Source organism: Lissotriton vulgaris, chromosome 11 (genome assembly GCF_964263255.1).
Source record: "Lissotriton vulgaris chromosome 11, aLisVul1.2, whole genome shotgun sequence".
Taxonomy (NCBI): domain Eukaryota; kingdom Metazoa; phylum Chordata; class Amphibia; order Caudata; family Salamandridae; genus Lissotriton; species Lissotriton vulgaris.
Window position 1 is genome coordinate 726,738,717 of NC_141699.1, and position 18,380 is coordinate 726,757,096.

The 18,380-nt window shown below is 42.5% G+C and overlaps 1 protein-coding gene across 1 annotated transcript in view; it reads right to left on the bottom strand.

Annotated features, from left to right (window-relative positions):
• Positions 1 to 15,172: 15,172 nt before the first annotated feature.
• Positions 15,173 to 18,380, bottom strand: part of LOC147683395 (unconventional myosin-VIIb-like) — a 1,214,266-nt gene continuing 1,211,058 nt past the window's right edge. The window contains exon 48 of the mRNA XM_086943813.1: positions 15,173 to 16,261. Within this exon, the coding sequence (XP_086799939.1) occupies positions 16,172 to 16,261 (90 nt within the window). The 3' untranslated portion in view covers positions 15,173 to 16,171. The remainder of the gene's footprint in view (positions 16,262 to 18,380) is intronic.

Consider the following 18,380-nt stretch of genomic DNA (forward strand, 5'->3'; position numbering starts at 1 on the left):
GAGCGCATCGTCTGGATGTGCTATCCCAGAATGCTTCGTGAATTTAAAGGGGACTAGCCCTGCAATACTCGGAACGGGAACATGACCGAGGGCCGGGAGAAATAAGCCCAAAGGTTACAAACGATGAGGAAAACGTACTCGACTGCGATGTAGTGTTAGGAATGGCTGGGGGTGTCATGTGGTAAAAATTAAACCACGCGTTAACATGAAGAAATACACAGACTGACAAAAATGTGTGTGATTAGAAAAATATAAAGCTGAGGAAGTAAAAGAGCAGAATATTATAATCGGAAGTGTGACTGAAATAATAACAAGGAAAGTGTATAAAAAGAGGTTAAATGGAGAGGAAAAGGAAAGAAAAAAGGGAAAGAATGTCCTTCAAGTGGTATACACTGAAAACTGGAAAAGGAGTGCAAATCCTGTACAGTTGGTGGAAGCTACTAGAATTACATACTGAATTCATTACAAAAAACATAACATTTCATAATGGTCGTTAAGTCCATTCGGGGCCAACGTGCATAATGTTTTTATCCAGTGGGTCTCTCTGCGGGCTAGTGCAGTATTAATTTCTATACCGGGGGTCTTTTTGACACATTCAAGAATAGTGTAACGTAGTTGTGGTATAGTGTGTCCCGCCGTGTCCCAATGTACTGCCAACGGAGACGTGGTGTTTTTGTTCCTAATACGGCTTTTGTGCTCTATAATGCGTGTCTTGATTTTTCTTCTTGTTCTGCCTACATACACAAGGCCACAAGGGCATTTAATTGCATATATTACTTGTTCTGTATTGCAATTGGATGTGTGATTTAATTTTAATTTTTTGCCCGTTTGTGGGTGTGTGAAGATATCACCTTGAATTGCGTTGCTGCATTGACCGCAGTTATGACATTTCATCATTCCCTTGAAGCCTCCTGTGGGATTTTCTTCCTGAGGTTTTAGCATTTCCCGGAGATTTTTTGAAATTTGGTGGGCAAATAATGGTGGTTCCAAAAAGATGTTTTGGAAGTCTGGTTCATTTTCAATGATCTCCCATCGTTTTCTGATTATTGTTTTTATGAGAGGAGCCTGTGTAGAGTTTTTTAATACAAATACTTCTTTACGTGATGATGTTCTTACGGAGGCTTGTAATAAGTCCCTCCTTAGTTTTTTGTCAACTTGTTCTTCTGCTTGGTTAAGTATCCTCAGTGGGTATCCTCTCGCTTGATATTTGCGTTTTTGATCTTGAATGTTGATTTTGCATAGTTGTGCATCCGAAGTAATCCTTTTGATGCGCATGAACTGGGAGATTCGTAGGTGTTTTCTTAGTGAAAGCGGGTGAGCGCTTGTGAAATGCAATGCACTGTTCACATCTGTCGGTTTGGTATATACTGATGTGCTCAGGCCTTTTTCAGTCTTGCAAATTTCTATGTCTAGAAAATTTATTTTGTCTCCCTGAATATTTTAGGTGAATTGAATCCTCGGGTTGTGTGAATTCAAAGTCTTGATTGAGTCTTCAAGTAGATTTCTATGGCCATTCATATAACAAGAATATCATCAATGTAGCGGAAAATTGACACTGCATTGTTTTGCCAGGTGGGGTTGGTGAGCATGTGCTGGTGTTCAAAATGAGCCATGAAGGTGGTAGCATACGAAGGGGCTCCGGGAAAGCCCATGGATGTTCCCGTCTTCTGTAAATAAAATTGATTTTGCCAGAGAAAGTAACTGTGATATAGCGAAAAGTGTAGTAATTCCAGAAGAAAAATGGCTAATTCAGATGATATGGTGGAAGCCAGCAATCTCCACTCCACTGCCTCTAGACCTTCATAGTGTGCTATAGATGTATAAAGAGCCACGACATCTATTGTGCACAATAGAGTGTCGCGGTTCACCAGATGGTAAATTGCCTCCAATTTTAAGAGACAGTCTGTTGTATCTCGTATGTAAGTTTTCCAAGTTTGTACCAGTGGCTGTAAATAGTGGTCCACAAAATATCCAATTGCTTCGTGTATTGAGTTGCATCCGGCTACTATGGGTCTGAAAGGAGGTCTTAAATGATCCTTATGCATCTTGGGAAGCATGTAAATGTGTGGAACTTTAGGTGTTTGGTTCACCAGGAATTTTCCTGTTTGTGTGTCAATGATGCCGTCATCTGTGGCTTTTGTGACTAAGGAAGTCAACAGGATAATCAGTTCCTCTGTTGGATCTTTCTCAAGTAACAAGTAGGTGTCTGTGTCAGATATCGGTGTTTCTACATTCCTGTTGTAGAATATTGTATCCAATACCACTAAGGCTCTGCCTTTGTCAGCTGGTTGAAACGTGATCGATTTATCTCTTTGTAAGGACCTTAAGATTTTGCGTTCTTTGTCCGTTAAATTTGAATTCGCAGGTTTGGAATATTTGATCATCTCTAGATCTTTCTTGACCAATAGTTCGAAGGTGTCCAATGATTTGTGGGTGATTGGAGCCATAAACTTACTTTTGGGGCGAAATTTCCGAATTTCTTTGTTTTGTTCTGGTGTTTTGTTAGGTGAACCAAACACCTAAAGTTCCACACATTTACATGCTTCCCAAGATGCATAAGGATCATTTAAGACCTCCTTTCAGACCCATAGTAGCCGGATGCAACTCAATACACGAAGCAATTGGATATTTTGTGGACCACTATTTACAGCCACTGGTACAAACCTGGGAAACTTACATACGAGATACAACAGACTGTCTCTTAAAATTGGAGGCAATTGACCATCTGGTGAACCGCGACACTCTATTGTGCACAATAGATGTCGTGGCTCTTTATACATCTATAGCACACAATGAAGGTCTAGAGGCAGTGGAGTGGAGATTGCTGGCTTCCACCATATCATCTGAATTAGCCATTTTTCTTCTGGAATTACTACACTTTTCGCTATATCACAGTTACTTTCTCTGGCAAAATCAATTTTATTTACAGAAGACGGGAACATCCATGGGCTTTCCCGGAGCCCCTTCTTATGCTTACACCTTCATGGCTCATTTTGAACACCAGCACATGCTCACCAACCCCACCTGGCAAAACAATGCAGTGTCAATTTTCCGCTACATTGATGATATTCTTGTTATATGGAATGGCCATAGAAATCTACTTGAAGACTCAATCAAGACTTTGAATTCACACAACCCGAGGATTCAATTCACCTACAATATTCAGGAAGACAAAATAAATTTTCTAGACATAGAAATTTGCAAGACTGAAAAAGGCCTAAGCACATCAGTATATACCAAACCGACAGATGTGAACAGTGCATTGCATTTCACAAGCGCTCACCCGCTTTCACTAAGAAAACACCACCAATCTCCCAGTTCATGCGCATCAAAAGGATTACTTCGGATGCACAACTATGCAAAATCAACATTCAAGATCAAAAACGCAAATATCAAGCGAGAGGATACCCACTGAGGATACTTAACCAAGCAGAAGAACAAGTTGATAAAAAACTAAGGCGGGACTTATTACAAGCCTCTGTAAGAACATCATCACGTAAAGAAGTATTTGTATTAAAAAACTCTACACAGGCTTCTCTCATAAAAACAATAATCAGAAAACGATGGGAGATCATTGAAAATGAACCAGACTTCCAAAACATCTTTTTGGAACCACCATTATTTGCCCACCAAAGATCAAAAAATCTCCGGGAAATGCTAAAACCTCAGGAAGAAAAACCCATAGGAGGCTTCAAGGGAATGATGAAATGTCATAACTGTGGTCAATGCAGCAACGCAATTCAAGATGATATCTTCACACACCCACAAACGGGCAAAAAATTAAAATTAAATCACACATCCAATTGCAATACAGAACAAGTAATATATGCAATTAAATGCCCTTGTGGCCTTGTGTATGTAGGCAGAACAAGCAGGAAAATCAAGACACGCATTATAGAGCACAAAAGCTGTAATAGGAACAAAAACACCACGTCTCTGTTGGCAGTACATTGGGACATGGCGGGACACACTATACCACAACTACGTTACACTATTCTTGAATGTGTCAAAAAGACCCCCAGTATAGAAATTAATACTGCACTAGCCCGCAGAGAGACCCACTGGATAAAAACATTATGCACGTTGGCCCCGAATGGGCTTAACGACCATTATGAAATGTTATGTTTTTTGTAAAGAATTCAGTATGTAATTCTAGTAGCTTCCACCAACTGTACAGGATTTGCACTCCTTTTCCAGTTTTCAGTGTATACCACTTGAAGGACATTCTTTCCCTTTTTTCTTTCCTTTTCCTCTCCATTTAACCTCTTTTTATACACTTTCCTTGTTATTATTTCAGTCACACTTCCGATTATAATATTCTGCTCTTTTACCTCCTCAGCTTTATATTTTTCTAATCACACACATTTTTGTCAGTCTGTGTATTTCTTCATGTTAACGCGTGGTTTCCTTTTTACCACATGACACCCCCAGCCATTCCTAACACTACATCGCAGTCGAGTACGTTCGCAGTCAGTTACGTTCGCAGTCGAGTACGTTTTCCTCATCGTTTGTAACCTTTGGGCTTATTCCTCGGTCATGTTCCCGTTCCGAGTATTGCAGGGCTAGTCCCCTTTAAATTCACGTAGCATTCTGGGATAGCACATCCAGACGATGCGCTCTCGGCTTGGGAAAACACTGGCGTGCACCAACTTCTCTACTTCCTACACTACGGGTAGGTTTATATACTTTTTCAATGCCAAACCCTTTGTTTTGTATCCCCATGCGCACAGTTTACTAACGTTGCGCTTCGGTTTTAGATTCCTTCTAAACTCCTCACCTGAGCATCGACGGACGAGGAGACCTTAGAACTCCGTTCTTTGACCTCTCGTGAAGTTCTCGCCCCGAGTATTGACGGACTTGAACTCCTGAAGGCTATTTGGTAAGCAGTCTTTGACAGTCGTTTCCTTTCATGTTACCCGATCCCACTTTTTGAAAATATGTTTCTCACTAGGGTCAGTTTATCTTTGACAGATTATCTTCATGACCCATCCCAGAGTTGGCAGTTTTCTCTTGTCACAGACAGCGAGTCATAGAGTGCTCAGGCAAGCTTATTTTCCTATCACTAACTCTGCTCCTTTAGACCTCTTGGGACATCTAGGACTTATTTCTATACATCTTCTACTACGTGCTTTTGCATTAGAATTCAGGGTCTTGTTTGGCACTTTAAGGTTGAACAACCTTTCTACTCTTTTCCACCACCTTTTTATTTATTTAAACACCACAACTTTGGGTGCAAATCCTAAAAATACAGCAGTATATTCACTGCATATTGTTGTGTTCTAGATTACTGTGGATACACTTCTACTTTTGAAGATCGACATGCACATGCAACTGATCCCCTGACAAAGGGTTTTCTTAATAAACCCAAAATGCATTGGGATTTTTAAAAAGAATAACATCTACATGGAGTTACATGTTTTTTGCTTATATGTTTGAGTTTATTGAGAGACCTTATCAAGAGACTGTTATGTTTTCATTTATAAGAAATGTTTTGTAATTCATGTCTATGACGCATTTGATAAAATTTGTTGTGTGTAACAGCAACTAAATCTGATAATTTCAAATGAACTTTGGCACCTAGAGCATTCCTTATTACTGTTTCAGTTGACTTATGATAAACTTGTTGTGAGACATTTTGTCCTCAAGCAGTGCATTCCCTTACCTGTGGGTTTTCCCACAGCTCTTCTTGCAGTTATAACATGGAAACTCGGGTCGTTTTCCAACACAGGGAATAGCACGCAACTTCCTTACAAACCCCCAAAAAACCCTACACATTGTCAGGAACCCAGATAAATAAACATTCCATTATTAAGGAGTGCACCTGCACAACCCATTTGTGTTTTCATACCCGACCCCCACACTAGCAGGATTGCACCCACACAATATAAAAATGTCTTGGAAAGACATAGCTGATCTTACCACTAACCAGGCCACCACAAAAGCATACACTTCGGACGAAGCGGAATCAATATATTCACTGATCAAAGAAGTTCGCGACTTCAGCGCATCCACAGGAAATACTTCACAACAATTACGAGAGTTGGAATATTTATTGAAGAAGGAAATAAACCAGCGCCTCCACGCCACAACTCTGATTGAGCATCACAAAGTGAAAAGAATCCCACGAGGCATGCGCATTGCTTTAAAACCCATGCTCTTTAAATTCAACAAAGATTTTATGTCACGTGTGTACGCGATACTAAATAAATGCTCGCTCGACTTGATATTACTTATTATTGAAGAGATTTCCACTATACTCACTGATTTGACGAATGACATCAATAAACTAAAAGATGAGATATCTTAGAAAATGGAAACTGAAGATTGGGACAAAGTATTAGAAAACATCAACAACAATCTGGATAAACATGCAAAAGAGGTTCATGAACGGAAGATCAGAAAGTTCTGCAGGGACACCATAGACTATAAATTAGACGAGGTCTACTCCTGGGCGGAAACCTATGCCCAAAAACGCTTCTTCAAAAAACCCAACACCAACTCCTCTGAAGAAAGTCTAGTACCGGATCAGGATCTAACCATACAGCGCCCTAAACCCACTCCAGTAACAGCACAGAGTATGGCAACAACAGAAGGAGAAACATCTACAGCTAACAAGCAAACTCCTTTTTTAGAGGCAGGTCCACTGACCAAGGGACCTCCAGACAAAACAGTACCACAATCAGAACCCGTACCAGAAGGGGAAAAAGTAACAAAAAAGGTTCCAGAGACAGGCAGACCACAGAGAAACCCCAAAAAACCGAATCAATAGTGATGAATATATCACATAAAACACTCAATCAAGCTGAATTGAGAGTACTAAACAAAGGTATATCCTTTGTTCCAACTTACTCCTCGAACATATTGGAAACAGAAACAGCTTTATTCAAATTCATGCGTAAACTACGCCTTAAGTGGTTTTTCTCAACATTGCCTAACCCAGAAGAACAAAACAAAGAAATTCGGAAATTTCGCCCCAAAAGTAAGTTTATGGCCCCCAATCCACAAATCATTGGACACCTTCGAACTATTGGTCAAGAAAGATCTAGAGATGATCAAATATTCCAAACCTGCGAATTCAAATTTAACGGACAAAGAACGCAAAATCTTAAAGTCCTTACAAAGAGATAAATCGATCACGTTTCAACCAGCTGACAAAGGCGGAGCCTTAGTGGTATTGGATACAATATTCTACAACAGGAATGTAGAAACACACATATCTGACACAGACACTTACTTGTTACTTGAATGATGAAATGTCATAACTGCGGTCAATGCAGCAACGCAATTCAAGGTGATATCTTCACACACCCACAAACGGGCAAAAAATTTAAATTAAATCACACATCCAATTGCAATACAGAACAAGTAATATATGCAATTAAATGCCCTTGTGGCCTTGTGTATGTAGGCAGAACAAGCAGAAAAATCAAGACACGCATTATAGAGCACAAAATCCGTATTAGGAACAAAAACACCACGTCTCCGTTGGCAGTACATTGGGACACGGCGGGACACACTATACCACAACTACGTTACACTATTCTTGAATGTGTCAAAAAGACCCCCGGTATAGAAATTAATACTGCACTAGCCCGCAGAGAGACCCACTGGATAAAAACATTATGCACGTTGGCCCCGAATGGGCTTAGCGACCATTATGAAATGTTATGTTTTTTGTAATGAATTCAGTATGTAATTCTAGTAGCTTCCACCAACTGTACAGGATTTGCACTCCTTTTCCAGTTTTCAGTGTATACCACTTGAAGGACATTCTTTCACTTTTTTCTTTCCTTTTCCTCTCCATTTAACCTCTTTTTATACAATTTCCTTGTTATTATTTCAGTCACACTTCCGATTATAATATTCTGCTCTTTTACCTCCTCAGCTTTATATTTTTCTAATCATACACATTTCTGTCAGTCTGTGTATTTCTTCATGTTAACGCGTGGTTTCCTTTTTACCATATGACACCCCCAGCCATTCCTAACACTACATCACAGTCGAGTACGTTTTCCTCATCGTTTGTAACCTTTGGGCTTATTTCTCCCGGCCCTCGGTCATGTTCCCGTTCCGAGTATTGCAGGGCTAGTCCCCTTTAAATTCACGTAGCATTCTGGGATAGCACATCCAGACGATGCACTCTCGGCTTGGGAAAACACTGGCGTGCACCAACTTCTCTACCTCCTACACTATGGGTAGGTTTATATACTTTTTCAATGCCAAACCCTTTGTTTTGTATCCCCAGGCGCACAGTTTACTAACGTTGCGCTTCGGTTTTAGATTCCTTCTAAACTCCTCGCCCAGAGCATCGACAGACGAGGAGACCTTAGAACTCCGTTCTTTGACCTCTCGTGAAGTTCTCGCCCCGAGTATTGACGGACGAGAACTCCTGAAGGCTATTTGGTAAGCAGTCTTTGACAGTCGTTTCCTTTCATGTTACCCGATCCCACTTTTTGAAAATATGTTTCTCACTAGGGTCAGTTTATCTTTGACAGATTATCTTCATGACCCATTCCTGAGTTGGCAGTTTTCTCTTGTCACAGACAGCGAGTCATAGAGTGCTCAGGCAAGCTTATTTTCCTATCACTACTAACTCTGCTCCTCTAGACCTCTTGGGACATCTAGGACTTATTTTTATACATCTTCTACTACGTGCTTTTGCATTAGAATTCAGGGTCTTGTTTGGCTCTTTAAGGTTGAACACCCTTTCTACTCTTTTCCACCTCCTTTTTATTTATTTAAACACCACAACTTTGGGTGCAAATCCTAAAAATACAGCAGTATATTCACTGCATATTGTTGGGTTCTAGATTACTGTGGATACACTTCTACTTTTGAAGATCGACATGCACATGCAACTGATCCCCTGACAAAGGGTTTTCTTAATAAACCCGAAATGCATTGGGATTTTTAAAAAGAATAACATCTACATGGAGTTACATGTTTTTTGCTTATATGTTTGAGTTTATTGAGAGACATTATCATTAGAGACTGTTATGTTTTCATTTATAAAAAATGTTTTGTAATTCATGTCTATGACGCATTTGATAAAATTTGTTGTGTGTAACAGCAACTAAATCTGATAATTTCAAATGAACTTTGGCGCCTAGAGCATTCCTTATTACTGTTTCATTTGACTTATGATAAACTTGTTGTGAGACATTTTGTCCTCAAGCAGTGCATTCCTTTACCTGTGGGTTTTCCCACAGCTCTTCTCCTAGAAAATTTCTGCAGGGAGCTGGGTCTACCTGGGGCTTTTCGGCATTGATGGAAAGGCCGAGGGAGTGAAACACATCCTGACAAAGTCGAGTGTCCGGAAGTAGCTGGGTGCGGGACTGCGATTTGAGGAGGCAGTCGTCCAGGTATGGAAAAATTTGGACGCCCTGGAGACGCAGGTAAGCCACCACTGGAGCTAACACTTTTGTGAAGACATGAGGGGCGGAGCGTAGGGCGAAAGGCAGCCCCCTGAACTGGAAGTCTTTCTGTACCACCCGGAAGCGCAAGTACTTCCGATGCCGTGGAAGAATTGGGACATGGAAGTAAGCGTCCTGGAGGTCGATGGTGGTCATGAAGTTGTCCATGGAGAGAAGACGCAAGATCTCTACGAGTGTAAGCATGAGGAAGGATTGGCATTTGAGATACTTGTTGAGTGCTCGCAAATCCAGGATCGGCCGCCAGTCTCCTGTCTTCTTGAGTATAAGGAAAAAACAGGAATAGAATCCCTTCCACCTTTGAGACTTGGGAACCACTTCGATGGCACCTTTTTGGATCATAATACGAATTTGCTGGAAAAGCTCCTTGAGGTGGGCCGGAGGCAGGCCGGATGGTGGAGTGGGAGAAGGAATCTTGATGAACTCCAGAGCATGGCCCTTGTCTACAATGTCCAGAACCCAACGGTCTGAGGTGATTGAGGACCATTGAGAAGAGAACAGGGAGATTCGACCTCCAACTTTTGGGGGGAAAGGCAAGTCATTGGCGTTTGGAAGTGGATCCTCTATAGGAAGACTTGCCCCGGTATGGTTTCGAAGATTGCTGACGGGAGGACTGCTGTTGGTCGGAAGAATATTGTTGATTACCCTGGTGGTAGGAGCGGTATGTAGTGTTTCCTCCGTGAAAAGTAGAAGAGGTGCCGCGGCCGCGTGCGCCACGAAAAGGCTGCTTACGGAGCTGTAAAGTCCCTAAAGAACGAGCAGTGTCAGTGTCTTTCTTGATTGTCTGCAGTGCCCCGTCGACATGTGCACCAAAAAGCATCTCGCTATGGCATATCCAGGACCTTCGTCTGTACCTCCTGGCGAAAAGAGGTGGAAAGTAACCAACCTTGCCATCGCAAAACAGCTGCCCCAGCAAGCTGACGGAAGCCAGTACAAGCAATATCATCAGCGCAGTCAATAATTTCCTCCGACGTTCTCTCTCCGTCTTGAAGAATTTTCAAGGCCTCCGCTTTGGAGGGTTCCGGGACGAGGGCCACAAGAGCAGGCAAGTCTGACCACATCTGGCGGTCGTAGTGCCCTAACATGGCTAAAGCATTCGCCGCTCTCACAGTAGTAGAGGCCATTGTTGAAAATGTGCGTCCAATAGCGTCAAGGCGACAACCTTCCCGATCAGGAGGAGCTGTAATGGGAGAACTCTGGTTCCGGGAACGACGCTGAGCAGCCTGGGTGACCACCGAATCTGGCTTTGGCTGCGCAATCAAGCACGCTGGAGATTCGAAGGGCGCTTTATATTTCTTATCAAGGCGAGGCATTTGCGCCGGTATGGAATTTGGTGTTTGCATTAATTTTACCCCCTCACTCCAGAGGAAGTCAATGATGGGAACCGTATGGATTTGTTTAAACGGTTGATTTTTGAAGTCGTAGAGAAAACAGTCCTCTTCTCTCTGGATTCTTGGCAACTTAAAGCGTTGAGACGCTTTATCCATCAGTTGATGGAAACTTGCAATGTCCACCGGAGGAGAATCCGCTGGCGTCACAGGAGGGGGGGACGGCATCTGAATTTGGTGGTCGCCCCACTCAGCCATGTGACTGGCGTCGTCATCGTCATCATGAACTTCACCATCCTCACGTTCTGGAGGAACGTCATCATCGTCAACGGCATACACAGTTGTGTGTATCTGAACGGACGTCTGAACCTGAGGAGAAGGCGTTAGTGGTTGTGGCAGTTGAGCAGCAGCAGAAGCCGCAACAGATGCTGGAGCTGTAGGCACCGGCGAACCCTGTTGAGATGTCGAGAAACGCCAGTTGTAATCCTCCAACATGTGCTGGAGATTGGAGATGAGCGACAGAGGCAATGCCGCAGTTGGAACCTGCACGGAACGTTTCTCTGCCTGAAAATACTGTTCTTCATCATCCTCACCAAGATAATTAAATCAGAAGAACTGCGTGCCGCCCTGAAGGAATCATCCACATCGTCCTCAGAACCAGTGTACTGCTCGGAACCTGTGGCAAACAAGGGCGAAGGAGGCTGTGGATCACTTGGGATGAACAGCTGGTCGACAGGCATCTTGCGACATTGGTGCAGTGGGTCGACGGTGGATGAACCAGACCCGGAGGAAGAAAGCGGCACCAAAGGCAACGAAGCAAAAGAAGATGCAATTGTCGTCGACGACGTAAACGACGATGATGGCATAGGTGTCAACGGAGCCATAGTTGAAGGATCCGCCGTTGACTGGGCCGTCGTTGACGTGCCGCCGACGAAGAAGTTTTCTTAACAACTCTCGCCGACGAAGATTTTGCTGACGACGAGAGAGTTTTCTTCGCCGACGACAAAGCAATAGGTATCGTCGAAGAAACAGTCTTAAAACTGAGGGATACCTTCGTCGACATGGATGACGTCGATGTTGCAGTCGTCGACGATCCTGAAGCAGATGTGGTCGTCACAGTCGCCGTCGACGAGCCGGAGACGGCAGATCTCGTCGTTGGGACGATCGTCGACGCTCCCGTCGACGAAGAGACATGTTGTTTAGCAGAAACATGATGGGAAGAAGCAGTAGACGCCTGAGAGCCAGGTCTCGTGGGCATGGACGTAGCAGAAGAGGTGAAGACACCGCAGGAGCCAGAGAGAGAGAAAGCTTTCTCTTTTTCAGGAATGGAGAGGGCAAATCCTGCACACTGCTATGTTTTGAGGCAGAAGGTCCAGACACCAGGCTTTTTGCGTCAAAAAGTGCTGAATCCTTATCCTTAAGTCTTTGAAGCCACAGGAGGAGACGGCCTTCCCTGTCTTTAAGGGTCTTAGTTGAAAAGGTTCTGCAAAATTTCCATTTGCCAACCCCATGGTCGGGATAAAGACAGTAAATACACTTCTTGTGGGGATCTTCAGAGTACAGCCGCAGCTTCCCACAAGAAGAACATGGTCTAAATAAAGACTTCTTACTTGAAGACATGCTGGAAATCACAGGAAAAGTTGAAGAAGTTGAGAAAAACTGAGCAGAGCTCAGGGAGACTCCTTTCACACGAAGTGCGGTAGAAAATCTGCGAGACTGAGCTCTGAGGAGAAGGTTCTGGAGGGGTGCTGGTGCCTGATTGGCTGTAGTTTGGACTAACATAATGACAGGAATATGTTACAAGTGTTTTTTTCTCTCTACCATGTATTCCTATGTAGGAATTATGTCTGGGTATTTACTACCTTTTCTATTGTGTATTTTATGTGTTATGTTTTTACATACATATGTTATTAGTATTTTATTGCTATTTTATTTACTGTGGGACTCCCACTTCGACGACGGGGAATATTCAAGCATGTGAATCTATGAAAGACACCCTAATACTGGAGAAATGTAATGTTAACACATCCATACTCTGATTAGTACCTAAAAGCTATTTCACTCTCACAGGTCTAACTGTCCTATATAGAAAACCAAAAATATAGAATAAAATACTAATAGTGTATCTCAGGAAAGGGAACAACTAGAGAAATAATTAAAACTATTTTATTATTAAAAATCTATTCAATAGTGAAGTTTAATTTTTGATTAAATATTAAAGAAAAGTAACTTTTAAAAAGTTACTGTTTACCTTCCTGAGCTGTAAAATGGTTACTTAGCATAATCCTCTGCCAGCTTCCATCCAGGCATTAGCCTTTTAACAGGTGTGAACAGGTGTGATATGCTTCCCAGGAGCAAACAATAGGCTGACCTGTATGGCCAGAGACGACTCCTTAGAATCTCACAGAATATGCAGAGTAGAGGCTGTGGGCCTTGTTTTGATAACAGTGTCAACTCCTGTTGAACTCAGGTTAAGTTATGAGTTTGATCGGCTGGCAGGTAGGTTGGTTCTGCTGGCACTTTTTGGTGAAATTCCCTAGCCTTTTTTCACCCCAGACTTCTTGAGGCCCTGGCACTAGAAGGGAAAACATTCCCTGAACCGGACGGGGGGAATGGTCATGGTGTTCCGTCATGGTGTTCCTCCACTTCAAAGACTGGCACCAGGTATAAATATTGGACCCTCAGAAAACCTCCTCAGTAAACTCCTGGACCTGTGGAAGACTTCTGTAGGACTGCCTGGTACCCCAAAGGACTACATTGTTGATACCAGAAGACTGCTATGCTGCTTCTTGCCTGCTTTGCTGCTTAAGGGAGAACGGGCAATCTCCTTGAATCCAGGACCACCAGAAGTGACTTCAAGGACTAGTTGGCTGCCTTCCTGTGTGGGATACATGGGCATAACAAGCTCCAGAGTCCTTGTGCCCTGCTCCTGGCCTTGCAGTTGCGAAAAACAAATTTAGTAATCTTTCACTACCAAGACATGTAAAACTTAAAAATACATGTCCTACTTTTTAAATACAATGCACCCTGCACTACGGGCAGTTAGGGGGTACTTATATGTAGTGAAAAGGAAGGTTTAGGCCTAGCAAAAGGTATGTTTAGCCAGGTCGAATATGCAGTTTACATCTGCACTACAGGCTGCAATGGCAGGCCTGAGACAGTTTTTAACCGCATCGCTGCTGCGGTGATTTTTGCGCTGTGCTGCAAATTGCCATTTTGCTGCTGTCATGACGAGCTCAGCTCGTCATCAGCTCACGACACCCGTGGGTGATGACGAGCTGAGCTCGTCATCAGCATCGAAAGGGTTAAAGGACTGCTTTTGAGGGTGGCACAATGAGTGCTGCAAGTCCACTAGTAGCATTTAATTTATAGGCCTTGGGTACATGTGGTACCAAATACTAGGAGCTTATAAGTAAATTAAATGTGCCAATCAAGTGTAGGCCAATGTTACCATGCTTTAGGGAGAGAACACAAGCACATTAGCACTGGTTAGCATGGGTAAAGTGCATAGAGTCCTAATGCCAAAAAAACAGGAGGGGGTGGAAGAAAAACATTTAGGGTAAGACCACACCAAGGATGTCAGGTCTAACAACTATAACTTCGACATACCAAAGAATTTCAAGCTGGAAGTGGCGCAGTCGCAGGAGCAGCTCTGGGAAAAAGACCAGGCCTGCAACTTAGAGCAGAATGTACGCAAAGGCTATGTCTTCTTCTTGTGTTCAGCGACTTACAACTTCGCCTCCTGATCTCAAAGGCATTAGGGCGCACTTACCATACAATTTCATGTCCTGAGCTCATGCACCAAAGGCAGACCTTGTGCTGGTCCATGACTGACGTATGCTTTCTGAAGTCGTAGCACAGCTTTTTTGTTTTCAATGGGGACATCATTCCCTAGCACACAGTGAAAACGTTTGGAGTTGTGCACGGCTTGAATCTTGTGGTTTTCAATGGGGACATCATTCCCTAGCACACAGTGAAAACGTTTGGAGTTGTTAGAAACCTGAACAAGTCAGGACAGGGGATCTGGATCCGAGTTGAAAGTTGCAGAGAGAAAGGATGACGCCAGTGCACAGGGGTGGCGCTTACATGCAGTTCTGCTCTGACACTTACAGGGTGGTGTGAGTGAGTGCAGAGCTGCATGACACCACCTAACCACTCAAAGGAGCACTTCTATGAAAAATCTCCAGATCTAGGATAGCGCCTGGGGGGTATTCTAAGGTGGGGTATCTGTGGTTAGTAATATCCATCAAAAGAGATATATATTTTCAGAGGATGTGTACAGCTGTGGTATGATGTAATGCACATAGTTTAAGATTGAAAGATATAATTTTGCTGGTAGGCACTGCTCAGTTGAGATGAAAGACCTCCCCTTCTTTTAAAGACTTGTGCACATACACAAAAACAGAAAACATGTTCAGTCAGAATAACTCGTGGATATTTATTTATTTATAGAAAATGTGTGTACATAAGAACATTTGTTGTCAATTAGTGCTGAGAGAAATACGTAAGATTAAGCGTGCTACCATGATTATGGAAGCAAAATTATTTTCATTAGTTCATGTAATTCAATTGCTCTGAATCACCAGGCACTTGTGAAAATCTTTTCTTTAATTGGCAAACTTCAGGGAGTTTTGAGGCAAGTTGTCATAACTCCACCCCACATTTAGTGGGTGCATCTAACCCCTTTGGCTATGTCCATTAGAGGTTCGAAGGTATACAAAACACCTTCTGTCACTCTTCGGAAAATGGCTTCCCATAGCTCAGTCTGTTCAGATGCTGTGGGGAAAGCTGCCCCATACATGCATGATTTTCCTTGATAGTGTGCGTCTTTTATTCTGGTTCAATAGATGGCGTCCTTTGCCTTGACTTAAAGGTCCTTATAGAAGAGTTCTTACCTTCTGATTTTTAAATAACTGATTGATACAAGTTCTTAAATCCATCCCTGACAATGGAGAGCGTTTCCATGATGGACTGCAATATACTGCGGTAGGATATTCACTGCTTTAGATTCATCTGTTTTCCCAAGTGAAGACCTCCTACACACTTTTTTCACATCTGATGACATTTACGAAAGCCTCTTCAGCTACTACTTCTATTTTTCAGTCATCAATAGTTATCCTGATTGTTCCAGGGATATTTTCCAGCGATAGACATCAAACCACTGGATGCTTTCTGGGTCTCTTCACTCTGTGGAAAGACTGAACACAACATTGCTTCGTAGTGACAAAGGAATTTTAAGTTCAACAGTCCTCGTTGGTCACCATAGTTGTGGAATTCTTCCCAGTCGCATTCTAAAGTGCTGCTGGTCACCCAAGGTTCCAGTTGAAAATACTGGAATGGATGCAGGCTTCCAGAAAAGGCTCTCGAATAAGGGACAGGGTTGGCACCACCGTTAGAGAGAGAATCAAATGATCATGCAAGCAGCTCCGAATTCCTTTGCTTCCTCACAGCATCCAGGAGCCGACCAACATAAGAAGTTATTAGGTCATCCATCTTATAGCCCTGCAATTAAACAAAAAAAAATTATATTCCATATATTGTTTTAGGTTATTACTGTTGTAAGAACTGAAGCTCTTACATGGCTGTGCATCAGATTTTAGTCTGGATAGAGCATGTTCTGGACCCAAGGCGTCTGCTGCCAAAACAAACTGGAGGGCAGCATGAGGGGGAGGGCAAATAATTATAAAAAAAACATTTGCCTCACTGCCACTGCAAGCTGCATTGATGAAGTATGAGGAAGTTTATGGGCCACTCCCATCCAATTCAGACGCTGCTCTCAGCACGAGAGCAGCGCTAGGATTGGTCTGAGCAGCCTGGTTAGGAGCTCAGTAGGTGACTGGTAGCCTTTGCTGTTTCTCCACCTGGCTGTACAATACAGCTGGGTTGGAGAAATAAAAGTGCGCATGACAGTTTGGCCGGCCAAACCGTCATGCGCACTTACAGTGCCCAACAACTTCTCCTACCCCTGATGGCTGTCACTCAGGATGCCCGGCCTGCTCCGCCCTTGACTCAGCAACATCAGCTGTCAAGACAAAAATAAAACAATAATAAAATGATTCTATTATTGTTTTATTTTTCAGCTGCAGTGAGTGGGGCGTCGCTCCTTTGCCATTGCGGAGGAGCCGCCACTGTTCTGGATTACATACGCCAAACCATTGTTGTGTGTCCTAGTACGAACATTATATCATGGACATCATTTAATAAATATGGCTGGCTGCTTCTGTGACACAACACAATTTAGTATTGCAGAGTTGGCCTTTAAAATGGTAAGTAAGCAACCGTTATCTCTTGTATCATTATGAGTTGGGCGAGTGTCTAAGCAAAACCTTAGTGAATGACGACCTATGTCTCTTTTTAGACGCCCCAAAAATACTAAACCCGCACAAATGGCTCCTGTTTTCCTCCAAAATTTGACCATTCTCACTGAATAAACAGTCATAAAACGAATGAGAGTACCCGCATGATCATATTAAAAAAGATTTCCCTTTGAAAAACTAATCTATAATAACTTTAGCCGTGCCATTTGCCTACAGAGTTTTAAATGGAGTACAAATGTAAATTCTCCCCCGTTGTTATAAAACAGCTAAAAAGCAACAGACCTCTTGATTTTTCTCCTGTGCTGCATATTTCTACGCTTTCATGTGCAAAGGTCCCATGTATCTTTTTCTTTAAATAGTCCTAGGTTAATATCTTTGCTTAAATTAATTTGACTTTAAACATAGTAATGATAAGCTTTACTACATTTCCATATAATTTCCTATAGCGAGATAATTGTGAAGATCTCTGCCACCAGGGCTAACAGGTGGACAGTTATTAACATTAACTTTACACTTATCTGTATAGCACAGTGGATTACTGCGTTTGCCACATACATCTTATTGTTACTTGCAGTTCATAAATTCTAGTCCTATAGTATAGTGACCTATGAACTGCCAATAAAGCCATGCAAACTTGCATGGTATATGTTAGAACATTGGTTTTTTCCACAGTCTTACATTACCCTAATGCTGCTAAAAAGAGTTTGTTGTGGTCAAATGCATTCTTAACAGTAAAGCCAATCCCAACCACTGTGATATGTTTTAAATCCTGAGTTTCTGCTCCTCCAACCAAACATTCTTAAAATATTCTGCCTACTAGTATGGATGACGTGATTCCGACACCTTGTAACCCTCATTGTCTTATGTAAAATGTTCTATAGATTGATTTACACATGTACAATTCTTTGTCTCCGTGTGTGTGAGTGATGTGAAGTGCTCCTACACCCTACATTGGTATATGCCGCACTATACAACAAATGAAATGCACCGGAAAGAGGGGCACTAGTGGATGGTGGTAGTGAGGGAATCCACGCAGACGGAGGTCCTTGAGGGGCCCAGGCGCTAAAGCCGTCTCTGTTGACAAACAAGCCATTCTAGTATGCTTCATACATCAGCCAGTTTTTCTACTGATAGCATTTAAAAATGGCTTTCATCAGGACATTCAGCATTGCACAAAAGAAGTAAGCACAGAAAGAATTATGTAAATCGATTTTTGGATGAATTATTTCTCCTCATAGAAAGTTAATACTGGAAGAAGTGCTGCTCCCAAGTTTCCTTAGATATGTGCAGTGAGTTGCTGTCTT